At 44.0% G+C, this 22,290-nt stretch overlaps 1 protein-coding gene across 21 annotated transcripts in view; it reads left to right on the top strand.

The window, feature by feature from the left end:
- The window catches only part of MSI2 (musashi RNA binding protein 2), a 574,150-nt gene that overhangs the window by 458,551 nt on the left and 93,309 nt on the right, over nucleotides 1-22,290 (top strand). For all 21 annotated transcript variants that reach the window (XM_026680447.2, XM_087956966.1, XM_087956925.1 and 18 more), the window contains one exon: nucleotides 19,394-19,508. In XM_026680447.2, coding sequence (XP_026536232.1) covers nucleotides 19,394-19,508 — 115 coding nt within the window. The remainder of the gene's footprint in view (nucleotides 1-19,393; nucleotides 19,509-22,290) is intronic.

Below are 22,290 nucleotides of genomic sequence, written 5' to 3'. Positions count from 1 at the left end.
ATGGCTGAGAAAGGGGCCTAATGATAATAGCAATAGCACTTATATTCCAGTTCATAGTGTTTTACCATCCTCTCTAAGTGGTTTACAGAGTCAACATACTGCCCTCATCAATCTGGGTCCTCCTTTTATCAACCTTGGGAGGATGGAAGGCTGAGTCAAGCTTAAGCCGGTCAGGATCGAACTCCAGGCAGTGAGCAGAATTAGCCTGCAATACTGCATTCTAACAATAAATCATTCTCAATCAATTGCAAAAGGCAGCTTTACTTAAAGCTTACATCCATACAATATCTTTAACACCATTGAACATTACCTATCCCAGGTCCTTAGGAAACACTTGATCAATGGCTAAAAATGCAAATCCAGTCTAAAAATCTGGTTAACTGTGCAAACAATCGCAATAATAATAATATTATCCCCAATGAGGCACTATTTTGGTGTTGTTGTGGGGCTTATGTGTGCTCTGAGGAAGATGTGCTCTGACCAAGGCTTCCGAGACCATAATTGCGCACACGCTTATTTTAAAAACAAGTCTTGTTTTATTGCAATGCTGGGAGTATTTTCATTCCTAGCAGGTAATGAATCTCAAACAGTCCCTCGAGATGAGCACCCACCTTTCTTTCCTGTGAAGTGCTGCCAATAACAGAAGTGTCAAATGAACTAGAAAAAAACCAACCGAAGTACAAAGAGCTTCAAGAATGAATCTGGACTGAATGAACTACTTTGCTTCCTGCAAAGGTTTTGTCATCTTTGCCTGTCCTTTATATCTTATGGGAGGGGCAATCACCTCACAGCCTTACTCCCGATTCGCCCCTTCTGTTTCAGCTGCTCTTGCCTTCTAGCAGCTCTGTGCACATGCGCGCTGGGAACAGGCTCCCCGGGGTCCTCTGCTTCGCTGCTGCCAGATTCCAGAGGCTCCAGAGGCAGCACCCCACTCCCAGATGGTCCTGGCCCCATCTCTACATTGGACGAAGGACCCTCGTCCGAGTCCTCTCCAGACTCCCTGACTGGTCCCCATTCTTCCCCACTGTTGGATTCCACTGCACAGGCTGCCGGCAAACCACAACAACATGAGAGTTATGCCAAACGTTCAACCATGCTGGACAACTCTTATCAGAGGAACCAGACAAAGGATGTCTCCCATAAACAAGACATAACTTACAAAAACTTATACCAGCTTGGTCATTGTCCAGGCCAACAAGAACCGCAATAGGTGATGGAGTTCCTGGATATCTATAGAAGGCTATAGGACTCAAGACTGTTTGCTAAAAAACTGAAGTTGTATGGGAAAACACCATCCGAAATAGAATTATCCAGTTGCTAAACATTGTCTGAATATAAAGCCAAGATATTGTAATGGAGTTTGGAATGGGCAACTGTTGCCATCCTTACCATCGAGAGGGGAGGAAATAGTGAAAACTGAAGGAATCAAGATGACCTATGGAAATAACATCAAATACCTGGGCATCCTTCAAGCTGACTATAAGTCAAGAAGAAGGTTAGAAGTGAATACATAACAGGAGTGAAGAAGATCTTAAAGTCCAAACTCAATGAAGGAAATAATTTCAAGGTAATTAACACCTGAACAATTCTAGTCATTAGATTCACAGCTGGAATAGTGGAGTAGACTCAAGCAGAACTAAAAGCCCTGGATAGGAAGACCAGAAAAATAATAACAATGAATCATGCTCTTCATACACACAGCAACATTGACAGAGTCAGGAGCATAGGTGGGCATGGAATGTTGCAAAGGACAGCAGACAGTTGGAGGGAGGGAAAAGGCATTGGAAGAATACAGATAGCCCTCAATTTCTAACCATATTTCAGTCTGGAATTAGGATTGCAAATTGCATTGGTCATTAAGCAGCTTACCTTGTGACCACATCCGATTTTACCATCTTTTTGCAGCAGTCATTAAACAAAAACAGTTGTAAAATAAAACGATGCAGACGTTAACCAAAACCGTTATCCACAATAGGCAGTTTTGCCAGAAACCAGTAAGTAAACACCAGTTTCTGGCAAAAAAAATAAAAATAAATTGTAAATTGAGGTCATGTGACCATAGGACACTACAAACAACCCAAAATGCAATCGTATGAATGCAGGGATGGGCCTAGCTGTCAGAACTTCAAATCTGGTTTGTAAGCAGCCCTTGGGCAGCCTGTCATAACTTCAACCGATTATTAAGTTGACGATTGCTTGTATCTGGAGGACTGTGAAGAAGATGCACTGAAGCTCGTACACCATGAAGGCTTACTGAATACCAAAGAGAGACGAAACTAGCCTATAAGGAAGACCAAAATGAAGAATCGAAAAAGACATGGCAAGGAAAATCATTACATGACCAATATGTAAAAAAAAAATGAGCAGGCCCAAGCAGAGAACAAGAAGATCCGCAATGACGGAAAGCAGGAAAGTTGAAGAAAGCCACAAATTAGGGGCTAATTCTAACTGCACAAGACCAGGCTTTAAAAACAGATGCATACAAAGCCAGAGTCGAAAAGACAGCAATAGACAGTAAATACCGTTTCTGCAAAGAAGCTGAAGAAACAGTGGACCACCTGGTTAGCTGCCACAAGAAGATCACACAGACTGACTACAAGCAATGACATGATAAAATAGCAACAATGGAACAATTGAAAAATCTGCAAAGAAATACCATTTGCTTTCAAGCAAGAACTGGAGGGACTATAAAACATGGGATGCGCCGCCACGCAACGGGGTGAGCTCTTGTTCCTTGCCTCAGCTCCTGCCCACCTAGCAGTTCAAAACCATGCAAAGGTGAGTAGATAAATTAGATACTTCGGTGGGAAGGTGTGATGACCTGGGGCGTGGCACAAAGGCAACACAGTCAGATAAGCAATAAGAGACCCTTTATGATCTCCAACTTTGCCCCCAATGTCCAGATTACCTTCAGGCTGAAGAAAAACTCTCCCAGGAACAGCCTTTGACTATAGAAAATTAAGTCCAAAACAAGCTACACACAAACTGTAACTTAAAATCCAAACAAACCAAACTGAAGTAATTAGTTTGGCAGGGCAGGAGCAGGAATTTCAGACTTGAAAGCACAGCAAAACTCACACAGTTGGGAAGATGCCAGGAACCCAGATAAGCCACAATGATACAAGATAAAGTCACGTTTGCTCCCAAGTTGCATGCAGCTTGCCTTTTTTATACACTGTGTTCCCAGCTACAGCTAATGAAGGGAATCAGGGCCCTTTCCTCCCCTGTAAGCCACGCAACTCATGTTGCTTCCTTCTCCATTCCTCCCTGCATGCCCTAGGATGAAGAGGGGGCCTGGGCCTTCCTCTGAATTCCTTCTCCCCTGCTCTCCCTCTTTCCTACTCTGTCCAGCTGGACTTTGCCCTTCCCCAGTTTCTTCCACAGCCAACAGAGCCACACTCCTACTCCCTGTCAGCTGTTCATCTTCCTTCCCCAAGTCAGATTCCGACAGGGGCATGACAGAAGGTAACAGCATTCCGTGTGCCTTTGGCATACAGCCATGCTGGCCCCATGATCATGGAAAATGTCTTCAGGCCACGCTGGCTCCCTCGGCCAGGATATAGAGATGAGCACCATGTCTAGAGTAGGGATGTCAAACTGGCGGCCCGTGGGTCAGATGCTCCACATGCACCCCAGCTCTGCAAACAGGAAAAACATTGTGAAACATCATGTGACGGCAACATGACGCGGCACGTTAGACATCCATGCCCTAGAGTCAGACAGGACTGCGCAAGGAAACCTTTACCTTTTAATAGAAAATGCTCTGGGACTTCCAACAGACACCATGTTACTAACATAACAACTGCAGCAATTCACTTAACAACTATGGCAAGACATGTCGTAAAGAGGGGCAAGATTCCCATAACAACAGAAATTTTGGGCTCAATTGCGGTCGTAAGTCGAGGACCACCTATATGTGTTTTCACTCTCCAATGAACAAGACAATTCTTCCACAAATGTGGTTCTTACATTTGAGATTCAGCAGAAATTTATTTCTATATTTAATTTATATCCCACCTTTATTATTTTTATAAACAACTCAAGATGGTGAACATATCTAATGCTGCTTTCTCCTCCTATTTTCTCCACACCCTTAACCTGCAAGATGAGTTGGGCTGAGAGAAAGGGACTGTCCCAAAGTCACCCAGCTGACTTGCATGCCTAAGGCGGGTCTAGAATTCACCCTCTCCCGGTGTTTGGCCCAAGTTCATCCAGCTGGCTTTCATGCCTTAGGGCAGGGGTGTCAAACTCAAGGCCCGTGGGTTGGATTCAGTCCGTGAGGTGCTTAAATCCGGCCTGGAAATCTGAAAGGATCGGCCCGCGGTGCCTCTGGCAGCTAAAACGGGTTATATGCAGCACTCTGCCAGCCGAAACCAGGTCAAAATATGAGCTGAAACTGGGCCAAAAACAACGTGGCAAAACCGGGCGGAAAAATGGGCCCAAAACAGCCTGAAAAATGACCCAAAAACAGGCCAAAAAATGGACCTGTTTTCAGTCAGCAGAGTGCTGCAGGAGTCATCCGCCCCACCACACACACACACACACACACCCCTGGCCAGCCCGCAGAGGAGAACTACATTGCTAATCCAGCCCTCGAAGAAATCCAGTTTGATAACCCTTCTTTAAGGTGAACTAGAACTCGCAGTTTCCTAGTGATTGGCTCAAAGTCACCCGGCCAGTTTTCATAGCTAAGGAGAGATTGATTTCTACCCTGGTGCCTTAGCCGCTAGACCAAACTGGCTCTCTGGGAAAGAAGGTGGAGATAAGAGAATAACAGAGTTGAAAGGGACCTTGAAGGTCTTCTAGTCGAATCTGCTGCTCAAGCATATACCATTTCAGACAAATGGAAGAATCATCTCCGCTATCTACCTAGGATAGGTCAGGGCCCATAATCTAGATGGTGGGGTGGATGTTGGATGATTTTTTTTTTCTGTCATTGGAAAGTTCCTGCGGATTAATTACTCATCTGATCAGGAAGTCTCAGCTCGGTGTGTGGGAAGAGAGACGCAGCTGGCTTGGAAACTCTACGCATCCTCTTTTGCAGAGGTGACTAGAAAATAACTGAGCGGCATCCTTTGGTGAACTCTTCCCTTGTTGGTCTTCTAAACAAAAGCTCATATTTATGAAATTCTGCCACATTTCCTAGATATTTGCTGCTCCCTAAAATGCGAGAGAGCTGGGAACACTCAGGCGCCGTGTGGGTGAATCTATTTCTAGCCTCAGGCTGGCTGGGGAGCTAATTTTGCCGGCTCCGCTCCACTTTGCTTGCCATTTATAACCCAAGAATGTCAAATGGCGTACGAAACAAGTGGCAAGCAAATGCCAGCAAAGGGACTTAATCAGCGAAGCCCATTATTTGTGTCGGAGCAAAATTATTCCCACCAGGCATAAAAAGAAAGCACAACAGGCACCCTAAAATAACCTTCCTGCGACACGGAGGTGTTTCAGTAATAGAAACCGCACATGTTGTGTGTAGTGAAGGTAAAGGCTGAGGGTTTTTTTTCCCCTCCCACTCTCTGAAATTGTTCCGTACAATAGAGTAGCAGCAGATTGGACTTTTGCAAATCCTTAAAAGTGTTTCGTTCTGATTAGCTCATTCTCAGCACCTCCCCTTCTCTGTGTCATTTTGTATTCCTTCCATCAAGGTCACTTACTCAGTTGTTGAGGCATGGTACAAAATGTAATGCTTTAAAAAGAACAGTGAAGCCTTATTTATTTGTTTACTTATATTGTTTGTCTAGGCTCCCCTCTCTTCACACTCTGGAGCAGGGCTAGTGTGATGACCCCAGGCTTGGCACAAAGGCAACAGAGTCAGATAATCTATAAGAGCCCCTTTATTAGCTCCAACTTGCCCCCAATGTCCAGGTTACCTTCTGGTTGGAGAAAAACTCTCCCAGGAACAGCCTTTGACTATAACGAATCAAGTCCAAAACATGGTCAACACAAACTGTAATTATAAGTCCACTCAAGCCAAAATGAGGTAAGGGCAGGGCAGGAGCAAGAATTCCAGATGTGCAGGGCACGGCAAAACTCACATGGTTGGGAAGACGGCAGAAACACAGATAAGCAAAGACAACACAGGATAAAGTCACGTTTTCCCAGCAGCTGCCTCAGTCAGCATTCAGTTCTTATAAACTTTCATTCCCAGGTATGGCTAATGAAGGGAATCAGGGCCCTTTCCTGCCCCGTAAGCCACGCAACCCACGTTGCTCTCTTCTCCGTTTCTCCCTGCATGCCCTAGGATGAAGAGAGGGTGGGCCTGGGTCTTCCTCTGAACCCCCTCTCCCTTATTCTACTTCTTCCCTGCTCTGCCCAGCCGGACTTTGCTCTTCCCCAGTTTCCTCCACAGCCAATGGAGCCACACTCCCACTCCCTCTCAGCTGTTCAGCTTCCTCCTCGGATTCAGATTCCGACGGGCATGACAAGCAGAAACAACAAAATAATCATGTGTGCCAGGACTAAAAGTGCCCTAGTCGTAGGACCACTTGACTTAATGACCGCAATTGAGCCAAAAATTTCTGCTGCTAAGTGAGACATTTGTTAAGTGAGTTTGGGCCCATTTTATGACCTTTCTTGCCAACCATTGTTAGGTGAATCACCACAGTTATTAAGTTAGTAACATGGCTGTTAGTAAATCTGGCTCCCCCATTGAATTAATTAATTAATTTAATTAATTAAATTAATTAATTAATTTGTCAAAAGCTTACAATATGACAGAAACAAGAATAAACATAAGTTTAAATACAAGAAATAGGAACTAATAATTGGGGACAATAGGACAGGGATGGTAGGCACGATTGTGCGCTTATGCACGCCCCTGAGAGACCTCTTAGGAATAGGGGTGAGGTCTATAGAGGTTAGTTTGAGGGTAAAGGAGTGGGGTTTGCGCAGGTAACAACAGAATCAGGTAGTGAGTTCTAGACATTGCCCACTCTGTTGCTGAAATCCTGCAATCAAGTTTGGAGTGGTTTACATTAAGTTTATATCTGCTGGGTGCTCTTGTGTGGTTGTGGTTAAAGCTGAAATATTCATTAACTGGTAAGACGTTGGAACATATGATTTTATGTACTATGCCTAAGTCCAATCTTAGCCGGCGTAGTTCAAGGTTGTCTAAGCTTAGAATCTCAAGTTTGGTGGTGTAGGGCAGTGATCCCCAACCTTTTTGACGCCGCGGCCCGGTACCGGCATCAGCTGGGCGCCGCCCGGTACCGGCATCAACTGGCGCCGCCATCTTTTTGACGAAAAGTGGCTTTCTACCCGGAAAAGCTCCCCGGAAGCACTTTTTTACCAAAAAGATGGCGGCGCCAGCAACCAGCGGCCCGGTAAGACTTGTTCCGCGGACCGGTACCGGTCCACGGACCGGCGGTTGGGGACCCCTGGTGTAGGGTATTCTGTTGCGAACAGAGGAATGTAGTACTCTTCTGGTAAAATACTTCTGGACTCGCTCAATTGAATTTATGTCTGATATACAGTGCGGATTCCAGACAGCAGAGCTGAATTCAAATATTGGTCTAGCAAAGGTTTTGAATTTGTTTCTCAGAAGGTCGCCAAAGGGGATCATGTGATCCCAGGACACTGCAACCATCACAAATAAGAGCCCATTGCCAAGCGTCTGAATTTTGATCACGTGATCATGGGGATGGCTGCAATGGTTGTAAGTATGAAAAAATGGTCATGAGTCACTTTTTTTCTGGGTCGTTGTAACAGTCAATAAACCAACTGTTGTAAGTCAAGGAAACCAATCAGCGAACCGTCCTCACTTCACCTTCCAGCCCCAAAGTTTGGGGGAAACAGGCAGGCCTTTAGTGCCTTACAAAAGGCTGATGGGATCAGATCTCCTGGGGCGATGCTGTTCCTTAAGGCAGGCTGGACGATCGAGAAGAATCCAGTTATAAGCTAGTGATCCAGAATACATTCTCCCCCAACGATCTCGAGATATATATTTCATGTTTCTCCCATCACCTCCAGCCAATGGCCAGGATGGTGGGAGAACAGTCCAGTCCTGAAGAGAAGCCTGAAGCCTATTTTGCCTCCTCTCTTTCTTTGATCTTTCTGCAAATTAGTGTAGAATCCAGAATTTGCAACATTTGAAATAGGTGCTCCTAAGAGAACATGAATTGGGATTGGATAAGATAAGCTTAATATTCAATAATAATAAGGATGACATAATGTGAAATTAAACAAATAAAATGAATAGGTAACTATGGTCATGTTTGTATTGAGATGTGAAACCTGGAACCATACTGCTTGCCAAATGAGATTTTTTATTTATTTAAAATAAAATAAAATGAAAATGGAAAAAATTGAATAATGGAATTACTAGGTCTGTTTAACTGATGTGGTGGCAGGCATTTGGAGAGAATAAGATTGAAAATAAATACTGAAGGAGTATGAATTAATATGAATATATGCAATGAGAGATGTATGATATATTGATGCCACACTGTTGATGTATTGTTGTTATATGTAGATTGAAATAAAAAAAAAATTGGGAAAAAAAAAAGAAATAGGTGCTCCATCACTGAACTAATTCCTCCTAAGTGGATCCCACTTCAATGATAAAGACTTTTGGGAACCCATGTCCATGACAATAATTTATATAGCCTTACGGTGGAGATTGTAACCAACTTGACTCAGAATCTCACCAAGAGGCAATTAGAGAACAAGAAGAAAAGGATTGTTATAAAATTTGGAATTTATTTTATGAATGGCTGGATAGAAGAGTAAGAAATTGAAATATGTAAGTACCTTATAATACATCATTACTGATAAACGAATGAATTAGAGTAAGAAAATGAATGTGAAATATATCATTGAAAGATAATAATTACAACGTTAAAGATAATACTGTATAATAAGTGATACATGTGATATAAAATACTGACTAGAACAATTATAAACATATATAAGTAAAATATGTATGATAATGTTATTATGTGCACAAAGATACATGTACCCAACTGACACACTGTTGAACAGAAAGGTTTTATTTGTTTGTTTTTGTTTTTGTTATAAAAATAAAAAACTTTTTATAAAAAAAAAAAAGAATCTCACCAAGAGGGAGATTCCACCAAACTGGTTCTCGCTGATCTATTAGGCAGCCCTTAATTGGAGCTAATTGATGGCTGGGGAATTCTGGGAGCTGAGGTAAAAGTTGTCAAGGCTGGAGATCCCAGATCTAGAAGGGACCAGGTTATTCTAGTCACAAAACCCTCATAATTAACTGACCTTACAGGACATTGTCAAGGTACAACAAGCGGGGATATATACAGTAAATCCAAAAATAGGGTAGGGGTTCAGATGTGTGATTCAATTGGTGTAACATCCAGTTCGGTGAGTGTGCGCTTCCAAATAGAGCCGGGAGCAGGCGGGCGCAATAGCTGATTGTCGGAGCAAACTGGTTCGCTCACAGATGATCCTCGGAGCTACTGGTTCACCCGAACCGGGCCGAACTGGTAGAATCCTACCCCTGGAGCAGGGATGAGATTCTACCGGTTCTGTCCACTTCCGTAGAACCAGTTGCTCTGAAAAGCAGCAAACAGAGAGCATACATAGAACCGGTTCTATGTACGCTGCTGTTTTGGCCAGCCCGCCCACCCGGGCTCTTACCTGACCTTTATTTCCTGCTTTTTCAACCGCAGCTGCTTTGCGCGACACAGCTGTGGTTGAAAAAGCAGGGGAAAAGGGCTTTTCCAACCGCTGCGCACTACTGCTCAGCTGTCCAGGCAGCTCAGCAGGTCGTAAATTGCACTCGCGCGACTCACACATGCGCGCGCGACGCAGAGCAACAGAACCAGTCGTTATACCGGTCGGATCCCACCCCTGCCCTGGAGGCAAGGGTGGGATTCTACCAGTTCGGACCAGTTCTATAGAACCGGTTGTTATGATTCTGCGCAGTTCGGAGAACCGGCAAATTGTGCCCCTGGCTGGCCCTGCCCCTCTCTGCCCGTCCCTCCCCTCCCAGTCAGTCTTTACCCTGCATGTACCCAGTCATTTCTCAAGGTATTTCTTTTTTTCCCCTCCCAACGACCAACTCTTCCGATGATCAGCTATGCCAGGATCCCCCTCGCGGTTTTACTGCTTCGCCCAGGAGGCAAAAAGGGGCACAGGGGGTGGTGCCCCCCCATGCTCCGTTTTTTGCCTTCCTGGGCCTCAGAGTAGGAGGCTTCCCCCAGGAGGCCCAAAAATGGAGCACAGTGTGTGTGTGTATACTGTGTGGCCCCTTGTGCTCTGTTTTTTGCCTTCCTGGGCCTCAGGGAAGCTTCTTAGGAGCAAAAACACCCTCCTGGAGGCTTCCCTGAGGCCCAGGAGGCTCAAAAATGGAGCATGGGAGGGTGCTGCAAAAAAAAAAGAAAGAAAGCCACACCCACCCAGTCATATGGCCACACCCACCTAGCCACACCCACCTAGCCATGCCCACGGAACCAGTTGTTAAAAAATTTGAATCCCACCCCTGTCTGGAGGAGTTGTAATTCTAGCCACCTAAGGCAAGGGTCTTCAAAGACTTGTGGACCTCAACTCCCAGAATTCCAGAGCTAACATGACCGGAGGAGGAATTCTGGGAGTTGAAGTGCACAAGTCTTAAACGTGCCAAGTTTGAAGGCCCCTGACCTAAGGGAAGCCTTAGGTCAGGGATCTTCAAATTTGGCACGTTTAAGACTTCCCTTTCTTTGCTTGCTCTCCTTTCAGTTCGCTGTAAATTTAGCTGATGATTACAGTACGATATTCCAATATGACCTGATGTTCTGCTCCCCAAATTTAAATAAAAGTGTAGCACTTTAGCTAACATTTTGGCTGCCTAATGACGAAAACATTAAAGCAGAATAACGTTTTATGTGCTGAGGGAACTTCGGATTGTATAAGGTGCAGCCACCTGCCAATGAAATGAAATGCCTTCCAGCTTGGCATTGGTGCCCAGTGTAAAGTACATTTTGCCCATTACAGTGGATTAGCAGTAGAAATTGAGCACAGATAGGAATTTACTGGCCTATTTTTGATTCACACGTGAGAGTTTGTTTCACAGAAACCCTTTAACGATAACCCTTTTCTCGGATAACAGCCCAAGCTACATTCAATCCAGATCAAGCTCTAGCCATGCTTGAAGATTCCCTGATCACATCCTGGCAGGTCCAAAAGATATTATCACTGAAAACCGGAAGGCTGCTGAATGGATCCCTTATGTAAGATCCATCCTGTCTTCTTGTTTTCCTTTCCATGTCCTTCACTCTCCCTTGGGCAGGGAGACAGAGAAAGGGAAAGGTGTTGCTTCATTCAGTTGGCTTTGGCTAGATGTCTGAGAAGGCGCTCGCCAGCTGTGCCAGAGGGGTGTCACTCAGAAACTAGCAAGTAAGCAGTAAATAAATGAGAGGTAAATAATACCCAATCAAGGAACTACCAACTCAGACAAACAGTAAATAACAGCCTAATCAAGGGACCATCAAGAACATTTCCTCTAACACTGACAGGGCAGACAACTAGAATATAAGCTGAGAGCAAACCTCACACTCACTAGCACTGATGGTGTTAGCTAGTTTGGTAATGAAACGTCTGCAAGAAAACAGCAAGCTTGGAGAACACCAAGGACCACCACAGTTAAACACTGAGCTACAGATATTCTCTTCTATTCGAAACAAATGGGTTATAAGATTTTCAGCCTGCCCCTTGGGCAATCTTTTTCGTGTCTCCAGGCCTCAATCTCCCACTAGATTAAAACAGACGTGAAATGACGGGCACTCATGAATTATTAAACAATTCTTGGACACCTGGTTCAGCGGTTAAAGATGCTGAGCTTGTCTGCTAAAAAGCCTGGGTTGGAGACCCAAGCACTGCACGATGGGATGAGCTCCCGTTCCTTGTACCAGCTCATGCCCACCTAGCAGTTTGAAAGCATGCAAATGCGAGTAGATAAATAAGTACCACTTTGGTGAGAAGGTCACGGCGTTCCGTGTGCCTCGGTGTACAGCCATGCTCACCCTATGACCAAGGAAGTATCTTCAGACAATGCTTTCTCCCTCAACTAAAAAATGGAGATGACCACTGCCCTCTAGAGTTGGACACAACTGGACAGGGAAACCTTTACATTTACCTTTTACACAAGATGCAGGGGGAAGATATTCCGTCATGCCCATTCTTAAATGTGATACATCCAGCCTCAACTTTGCAGGGTGTCGAAAAGACACCGGATTTGCCCTCTATTGGCAGCCAAATCTGAGCTGTAGGACAGCCCCCAGTTTAGGGGGGGGGCATACATTTTCCTTGTTAATGGGCAATTGACGTCCTCTTTACAAATATTTTTAGGAAATGAGGACATTTAGAGCTTTTTTTCTTGAGAGCATAAAGAGATGGCTTTCCCCAGTATGTTGTTATTATTTCAATCTCTCTCTCTCTCTCTCCCTCTTTTTAATTAAACCTACTTATTAGCTTACCGGGATTCCCATTGTATGGTCCTTCTGTGCTGTGAACATCATAAATTAAGCTTGTCTGTCAGATACCGGCAGTAGCTCATTTTTGTGGCTTGGAAAGCTAATTGTTCCGTTTATTGTTTTTAACAACGCTAATCCAAACTTCATTTTCTCTTTAATTGTCAATTTAGGCAGGCTAGCTTGTTTTTAATATCAGACAGAGTGATGGAAACAGAAGTGCCTGGAAGATGTCAGTGATTACTCCGTGACATACAAATATTGGAGTGGGAAATGCGTATGCTTTTCTGGATCATAATTAGTATTAAAGAAACAGGATCTTGGGTTTATGTCACTTGCGCTGCATATATTTCCTAGCTAGTGAGATACAAGGAAAATGTACATTGGCCTGGAAAGTAGATTCCGAGGTTTGATTGGACTCGGATTTTAACAAGTCACTCTTGTAAGCAAGTTGCCCCAATCGCCACAGTCATAAAGCAAATCACATGGTCATTAAACAAATCATCTAGTCGTAAGTCTGAATCTAGCTTATCCGAGGGGTGTATTTTGCTGGAAAAAAGGCAAATAAAGTCACAAAACGTGATACATGACCGTGAGACTCTGCAACCTGTCATAGATGCAAGCTGGTTGCCAAATGCCCAAAAGAGGATCACATAACCATGAGGATGCTGTGGCGGTTGTCAATGTGAGGACTGGGATGTAAGTTCAGTGCTGTTATACCTTTGGCTGCTAAATAAAGGTTATAAGTCAAGGACTACCCATTTTCTGATGTTACCAAGACCAGGGATTGCAACAACGGCTTTTGTTTTCAGATTCAGACTTTCCTTTGGTGGCCATTTTTGTGAAATCAGAAGAACTTGTTGGCCTGATAGCTCACAATTCAACCCAGGTGCTCTTATGGTCTCCCTCCTTTTATACTTAGCCCAACATGCTCACTGTATTTGTCTGTGGAGATTCTCATGTCAACATTTCAAGTAATGCACCCATAGAAAGCAGAACTCTGAGGCAGGCAAATTCCTCAAATAACCATTTATTGGATACGGCATATTGGCACAACTGGTGAAAGCCGGCTCTGAATGTTCCCACAGCTTTCACCTAATGAAAAAGTAAAAGCCTTTCTCCCAAAATCACCCTGTCCAATCAAGGTGCTGGCTGGTTTCTTGGTTATTTCACTTCTCCTCTGGCCAGCCACCTGTCAGAACATCCTTGGTTCCCACAGGAAAACTGTTCTGTTTTGGCTACAAAACCCCCTCTAGCTATTTCCCCCCCCCCTCTGTCCCTACTTCTGCTTTGTGGCAACCCTGAAGCCTCCAAGATGGCCTCACCCAGGTTCACTTCAGGGTTGACATCTCAGTCATCCAAGTCATGGTTGTCCCAAAGGTGCTTTTTAAAAGGCAACTGACCCTTTCTGTTTTTTCTTTGAAGACGTTTCGCTTTCCCTCCAAGAACTTCTTCAGAACTGACGATGCTTCTTGGGTGAGAAGCGAAAGGTCTTCAAGAGAAAAAAAATAGAATAGAGTAGATGGAATAGAACAGAACAGAACAGAACAGAACAGAACAGAACAGAATAGAATAGAATAGAATAGAATAGAATAGAATAGAAATCTTTATTGGGAATAAGAATAGAATAGGGAAAGAATGGAATAGAATAGAATAGAATAGAATAGAATAGAATAGAATAGAATGGAATAGAATAGAATTCTTTATTGGCCAAGTGGACACACAAGGAATTTGTCTTGGTGCAAATGCTCTCAGTGTACATAAAAGAAAAGATACATTCGTCGAGAGTCAAGAATCATCAGGTACAACACTTAATGATAGTCATAATATGATAATCAAATCATATTAGGAAACAGTCAATATAAATAATAAGGATACAAGCAACAAAGTTACAGTCATACAGTCACAAGTGGGAGGGGATGGGTGATAAGGAGTGATGAGAAGATTAACAGTAATAGTAGTGCAGACTTTGTAAATGGTTGGACAGTGTTGAGGGAATTATTTGTTTAGCAGAGTGATGGCTTTCGGGGAAAAACTGTCCTTATGTCTAGTTGTTCTGGTGTGCAGTGCTGTATAGCGTCGTTTTGAGGGAAGGAGTTGAAACAGTTTATGTCCGGGATGTGAGGGGTCTGTAAATATTTTCACAGCCCTCTTTTTGACTCTGTGCAGTATACAGGTCCTCGACTGAAGGCAGGTTGGTAGTAATTGTTTTTTTTCTGCAGTCCTAATTATCCTCTGAAGCCTGTCTCTGTCCTGTTGGGTTGCAGAACCAAACCAGACAGTTATAGAGGTGCAGGTGACAGACTCAATCATTCCTCTGTAGAACTGTATCAGCAGCAGCTCTGTGGGCAGTTTGAGCTTTCTGAGTTGGACAGAGAGTCCAGTTGCCTTTTTAAAAAAGCACCTCCCTCTACTTCTTCCCACAGTAAAAACATGGGCACGGTGGCGATAGAGGTATCCTGTGCCGATCCTCAACTCTGGCCAACTCCGAGCCATTGGTGAGAAGCTAGAAAGTTGAAAAACTGTGTTGGCAGAATAGATGCTCCACGTCTATTCCTTGATGAAATATTACAAGCTGAATAAATAAGATACACCATGAGGCTTCATAGCCGGAGATGGGTGGGGAATAGAGTGGGTGGTTTTGTTTTAAATACTCCCATTGACAGTCAGTTAACCTTTACGTTACCTAAATGAAAATTGCACAAACCTGAAATTTTCGCTGACGGGTTGCCTAGAAACGGGCAGTTGGTTACTAGAAGACAATGGATTCAATGCTACTGATAGCACTATTAGAAATAGAGTCGGTTAACAGCGTTCCGTCTGGTGCAATTATCAGTTTTGCACCTCCACACACCTTTCCGTTCTTGCTCCACTGGCAGATTTTTTTTCCCCCATGCGCAGTTCTCAAAGCCAAATGTTTGGGCAAACACTGACATGTCCTCTTAGATATCTTGGTGGATTTGTGCACCATGGAAGAAAGTCGGATAAGAAGAGCACTGGTCGAATTGTATCTAAAAATCAGATACCGAAATGAGGAGGGCCATGAAGCTGAGAAAATAAAAAGGGAGGTTTTAGAGAACTCTAAAATGAGCAAAAATAGATCTGGAGAAGTTGAAGAGGGAAACTCGCTCCCCTCCATAAAGCCAGAAGTGAGCCAAGTTTCTGCAAAGACAACATTTATTTGGACGTTCACTCTTTAAGATGAAATAAATTGGTGGTGGGGTTGCAACTCGGAGCAGGCAGTGATGGTAAACTTTTTGAGCTCAGCGTATCCAAAATTTCAGAAAATGCCTAACTTGACATTTCTGGCCGTGCCCCAACCCACTCTGGACAAAAGAGAAACAATTCATAACAAGGAGTAATAAATTAACTTATTTAATTTTTTGTTTGATAAATAAATACTTACATAATTATAATATTTTTCCTCCAAAATGCCTATCTGAAGCAGCTCCAAGTTGCTCTATGTAGCCTTCTGACTGTCGGGCCTAGGAAAACAGGAGCCAGGATAGAGTTCAAAAGCACCGTGAGTTTATTCCAGGCAACCTCAATGGAGATTCTCAGTCATGGTGGTCTCAAAGGTGCTTTTTCAAAAGGCAACGACACTTCCTTGTTTTTCTTTGAAGACGTTTCACTTCTCATCCAAGAAGCTTCTTTGGCTGTGAAGAGAAGCTTCTTCAGCTTCTTGGATGAGAAGTGAAACGTCTTCAAAGAAAAACAAGGAAGTCCAGTTGCCTCTTGAAAAAGCTCCTTTGGGTATTCCAGGCAAACTTTGGACAAGAATCTGATCTCCTAAGTCGAATTGGGAACCAATATGAGTCAAGGTTTACAAGGGGAGGCTGGACTTTGTCTCATGTTGAAGTGTAGCGACTCCAAACCGATGATGTATTTGACTCCACCCTCAGGCTCAGCCAGGTTATCTCCTACAGCCATGATGGCAAACCTATGGCACGCGTGCCACAGGTGGAATGCAGAGTCATTTGTACAGGCACGCGAGCCCCAGCCAAACTTACCTCACTGTGCCTGCAATCGCCCTCCAGCTGATTTTCAGCCCGTTTGAGGACATTTTTGGCCTCCCAGAGGCTCGAGGGAAGCCTCTGCAGCCTGTGCATACCGGAAGTGATGAAACGGACCCATTTTTCGGCCTCCAAAGGCTGCAGAGGCTTCCTCGAGCCTCTGGGAGGCCAAAAATCAGCCGGGAGGCGTGAACATGCACAGTGCAAATAAGGGGGCGGTGGTGGGGGAAATCGCGTGCGCATGCGCAGGGGGCATGGGAGTGGCCACACATTGCCTTCTGGGTACTGGCACATGAGCGCGCTAGTGTGAGCGTGCACACAATTTTTGGCACAGGAGCCGAAAAAGGTTAGCCACCACTGTCCTACAGCATGCTGGCCAGGGAATTCTGGAAATTGAAGTCCGCAAGTCTTAAAAGCGCCAAGTTTGGAGACTCCTGTCCTGCAGTGACTTCCAAAGAGAGTGAGAAAGCATGCCCTGCTCTCACTCACTTTTTTAGAGGCTCCGGGACCCACTTGAGGGCAGAGTCCTCTCGCACAATTTCCAAAGGGTTCAGAAACCTGGTGTGTCACTAAAAATGGCAATGGGGTGACACCTCTGACACGAGTATCATAGGTCTGCCATCATCAGGCTGCATGAAATATAGTTTAACTGCCATCCATGATGTGTTAGGAGGGGTGAGAACGAAAGTCCACCTGCACCCTTATTAAGAAGTACTTTCAACTGAGGTGAGAAGGCAGTCTTGATTCCCTCCTGACCCAATTATTTATCTGAGGACACAGAATGAATTTCATTGGTATCAAACCGAGTGGGGGTGGAGGGGGGGCATTCTTCTTCCTCCTGTGCTCCAGTTTCGTCTTCAATGCTTATCCACATTTAACTTATACTTTTAAAAAATGGGTGTTTGTCTAATTGTCTAAATCAGGGTGTCAAACTCAAGGCCCAGGGGCCAGATTCGGCCCACGAGGTGCTTAGATCTGGCCCACCCTGAAAACAGTGAAGGCCTTGCCCCTGGTGCCTCTGCCAGCGAAAACGGATGCATGCGGCCCTCCCGGGCACCGTTTTCTCTGGCAGAGGGTTGCAGGAGGCCGTCACAGCCGAAAATGGAGCTCGGGAGCCCGTTTTCGCTGGCAGAGCGCTTGGGCCACCACAGATGCTCCTGACAGGAGTGACGGTGAGCTGGCCACGCCCACCCTGGCCACACCCACTCCAGCCCCCCCGAGGTCAAACACAACCCTGATGCGGCTCTCAATTTAATTGAATTTGACATCACTCGTTTAAATGAACAATAAGAGAACATGTTTTTAAGGAGAGGGAGATTCTGGCAAATGTTTTCACAATCTCTGTTCAACCTCTGCTGGTGCTACAGATAGTCCTCCACTTACAACCATTCATTTCGTGGCTGTTCACAGTTACAATGGCACTGAAAAAAAGTGACTTACGATCACTTTTCACACTTATGACCATTGCAGTATCCCCTGTGGCCGTGTAATCAAAATCCGGCCTGTATTTATGATGGCTGCAGTGTCCTGGCCTCATGTCACTTTTTGTGACCTTCTGATGAGTAAAGTCAACGGGGGAAGCCAGATTCACTTGACAACCGTGTGACTAACTTAACAGTTGCAGTGATTAACTTAACACCTGTGCAACAAAGGTCATAAAATGGGGCAAAGCTCACTTAGCCATGGCAATGTTGGCCTTTATTGCAACCATAGGTCAAGGACCGCCTGTATTGGCTATCACAAGGAACTATCGTAAGGTGCTTTCTGTTCTACTTTTGCACATATCTTCCATCAAGTAAAAGAAGTTCCGTTCTCTGGGCAAATGCCTCCATCTGGAGGAAGAGCATCCATGAGAGAGTATAAAAAAAATTAAGATTAGATTAAATTAACAGAGTTGGAAGGGACCTTGTAGGTCATCTAGTCCAACCTCCCTCCCAAGCAGGAGACCCTACACCATTTCTGACAGATGTCAGTCCAGTCTCTTCTTGAAAGCTTCCAGCGATGAAGCTTCCACAACTTCCAAAGGCAGTATCTGTTTCCATGGGTTGATTGTTCTCCCTGTCAGAAAATTTCTCCTTATTTCCAGGTTGGATCTCTCCTTGTTCAGTTTCCATCCATTATTCCTTGTCTGGCCTACAGGCACTTTGGAAAATAGCTTGACCCCTTCCTCCCTGTGGCAGCCCCTGAAATATTGGAAGACCGCTATCATGTCTCCCTTGGTCCTTCTCTTCACTAGACTAGCCATGCCCAGTTCCTGCAACCATTCTTCGTATGTTTTAGCCTCCATTCCCCTAGTCATCTTAGTTGCTCTTCACTGTATTCTTTCTGAAGTCTCAACTTCTTTTTTACAGTGTGGTGACCAAAACTGGATGCGCAGTACTCTAGGTGTGGTCTTACTAAGGCTTTATTGATCTTGATTGTATCCCTCTGTTAATGCAATTTAGGATTGCATTGGCTTTTTTGGCTGCTGCCACACACTGTTGGCTCATATTTAATTGGTTGACCATATTTAATTGGTTAAGATGGTGATGATGACCCTGATACCTTCCCCGCTTTTTTCAGTTACCATTTTGATTTGCTTTATTCTCGCCACTCCACCCCAATATTCTTGAATGGCTCAAACGGCATTAATCACACTGTTATTCCAATAGGAACAGATGGCATAGAGCTGCCCTCAACTTCCACGCATCTGACTTCAGTGCCCATTTGGATGGTTGTATTGTAGCTCTACACTTTATCAACGTATTTTTCCTACCTGTCTAAGCCGGGCATTGTCCGAAACCGCTGTTGTGCCTATTTACTCCTTGGAAATCATTTTCTGTCCTGTTTTTAAAATGCACTTTTTACAGGAGACGGCTAAAAATAATTCCCAGCTCCACCCCGCATATCTTAACCAGTTCAGGATTTGACATTTTGCCTGAATTCATTTGCATTTCATTTGTACACGTTTCTGCTTTATAGGTGGAATGTAAGAAAGCACAACCGAAAGAAGTGATGTTTCCACCAGGGACACGAGGAAGAGCTCGTGGATTACCATATACTATGGATGCTTTTATGCTTGGCATGGGAATGTTGGGTAAGTGTGCACGAGAACGAATAATTGACTACAATTTTGGCATTCTGCGATGGTTACAATAGCTGAGCAATTTAACTGCTCTAATATTTATAGCTATTTTTACACTTCTTTTTTTTATTACATTGTAAGCCTCCCAGAATCGCTTTGGATAGTGAGATGGATGGCACGTACATTTAATAAACAAACATAAATAAATAAATAAAATCGGCAAGGTTGTATTTGGCACTTTATCACTGGATTATCAAATTCCTAGGATCAGAATTTACCTGCTGCCACACCCAAAGTCTTTGCCGGCTGGGCCCATGTTACCTCTGGAATATCAGAATTAGCATTTAAATGGGTATTTCCAGGAGGTTGTTCTCCTCACATTCATTAAAAAAAAAATCATGGTTAAAAATCCTTCTTTTCTCCTTTTCTTTTTCACGGTAGGGAGGGGAGAATGAAGCCACAGATTCTTCAAGGTATCTTTGTCAGTTTAGCGGAGATAATTAAAAATCTTTGTGGCTTTAAACGGCACAAAAGCTGGAGGAGGCCTGGGGAGCAGCTTAATAGCATGGGTTGTGGCAATAATTAGAAGTTCCAAGAAGAAAAGATGGTATTGGAGCCCGGACCATTGTGTCCAGAAAAATACTAATTAAACAGGATAAATTGTATTTAATAATGAAAATCTATTTGTGTGATAGATCATTCTCAGTTATAATTGGCTCTCATTTGCCTTTGCCTAGTTTTTTTTCTGGCATTACCTAAGAACTATGTAAAAAGTATCTGTGCAGGTGTGCCTGTGGGTACCTGAGGGTAGAGGGACAGACAGGTAAGTCAGTGAAGGATATCAGGAAGCTCTTTATATACTATGTTAACGTTTTCCACCAGTTCCTCAGAAATGATACTTTACTTTCCCACTTAACCCCTCTTTACTTTGTATTAGCAAATTCATACTCCAGTCCTTCTTTGGTCTAGACCCTAGTGCAGGACCAATAAAGGAGAATATGTGTAACTCAGGGGTTGAGATGTGCACTCCTTGGTGCTGTCTGAGCTTGGTTATTTTCTGACAGACATTTCACATCATCCAAATTAGATAACATCAATCTGTGCGCTAGTTTGGAAATGTCTGCATGAAAACTACCAAGCTCAGACAGCGCCAAGGACTCCTTATCTCATGCAGAAGTTTTAACCAACACAATGAGTCAGCATAACAGAGTTGGAAGGGACCTTGGAGGTCTTCTAGTCCAACCCCCTGCTTAGACAGGAAACCCTATAGCATTTCAGACAAATGGTTATCCAATCTCTTTGTTAAAACTTCCAATATTGGAGCATTTGCAACTTCTGGAGGCAAGTTATTCCACTGATTAATTGTTCTATCAGGACATTTCTTCTTAGTTCTAGGTTGCTTCTCTCCCTGATTAGTTTCTACCCATTGCTTCTTGTCCTGCCTTCAGGTGCTTTGAATAGATTGACTCCCTCTTCTTTGCGGCAGCCCCTTAAATATTGGAACACCGCTATCGTGTCACCCCTAGTCCTTCTTTTCATCAAACTAGACATACCCAATTCCAGCAACTGTTCTTTATATGTTTTAACCTCCAGTCCCCTGATTATCTTTGTTGCTCTTCTCTGCACTTTTCCAGAGTCTGAGAAAACCTCCCACAACTTCTGGAGGCAAGTAGTTTCACTGATTAATTGTTCTCACTGTCAGGGAATTTCTGCTTAGTTCTAGGTTGGATCTCTCCTTGATTAGTTTCCATCAGTTGCTTCTTGTCCTGCCTTCAGATGCAGTCAAGAGGGCTTCTCTTCAAGTCTCTCTCTTTCTTTTGGTCACCCATCTGTCTACAAATATAGGTGCCTTTCCTCCTGGTGAGGTTCTCTGTCATGTGTACTGTGGACATAGAGCACGAAAATCACCCACCAAGAAACATTTCTATCCTGCCATTTTTATCTCTACCATTTTTATTGGCCGAAAAATTGAAAATTTCTTTTGAGAGTCAGGACTCACCCCCTATAATTGGAAAAGTTTGAGTCTGAGATACACCGAGGAGTCATTTGTGCTTAAGATAACTCTTGCTTTCTATGAGATGCTAAACATGTGGAGAATGAAACCGCAGACTGAAGCCACCTTTGCCTGAATGGAATTGTGGGTTTTGGCAAGTCTCCTTCGATCACATGGGTGCCTGTTAGTGCACATAGGGTGCACAGCTTCATTAAGAGATCCAAATTGGTTTTGTTGCACTGGTTTTTGCAAGGGTGACTCCTAATGTGAACTTATTAATTTTAAATCAGCCTGATTTGCTCTGAATGAGTGATTGATTCATGATGAAGGCCAGATGCTTAATTATCTGCTCCAGCTCTTTCCTGGACCCGTCGGTCGGCCTCTCTCCGAGCTCCTAGCATTATTGTGGTGGCATCATGAAGGCAGCCAAGTTACAGGCAGCGGAAAAACTCTGAGCATGCCAGGTCTTTCCTTCATCCGCAAGTTGTCCCCGTTGCTTCTCCCAAGTCAGCTTCAAGGTCGATGGCTGTCAGCAAATTCTTAGCAGTGCAATCAAAATCTTCCTTTGCTAACTTGTCAACTGCACAGCAGTGAAATTCCACCCCTGAACGGAAGAAGGGTGTAATTAACTCATCAAAGCAAAATTAGCATAAAGGGAGGCCACGATGTGGCTTGAGAGCCAGGATCTTTAAAGACCTTTAGTCATGGGACGCCATTCCATGTGCTTTGAGCAGGCAATGAGAGGAGGAAACCAAAATAGGCTTGCCAATCACCATCTCAAAATAACTGGGCTTGGTCAAT

This window comes from Notechis scutatus, chromosome 1 (assembly GCF_049901735.1).
Source record: "Notechis scutatus isolate UNSWTSFEM ecotype Mainland chromosome 1, rNotScu1.2, whole genome shotgun sequence".
In the NCBI taxonomy this organism is placed as follows: Eukaryota; Metazoa; Chordata; class Lepidosauria; order Squamata; family Elapidae; genus Notechis; species Notechis scutatus.
The sequence above is the reverse complement of the archived record's forward strand: the minus strand, read 5'-3'. Positions and strand labels throughout refer to the sequence as shown.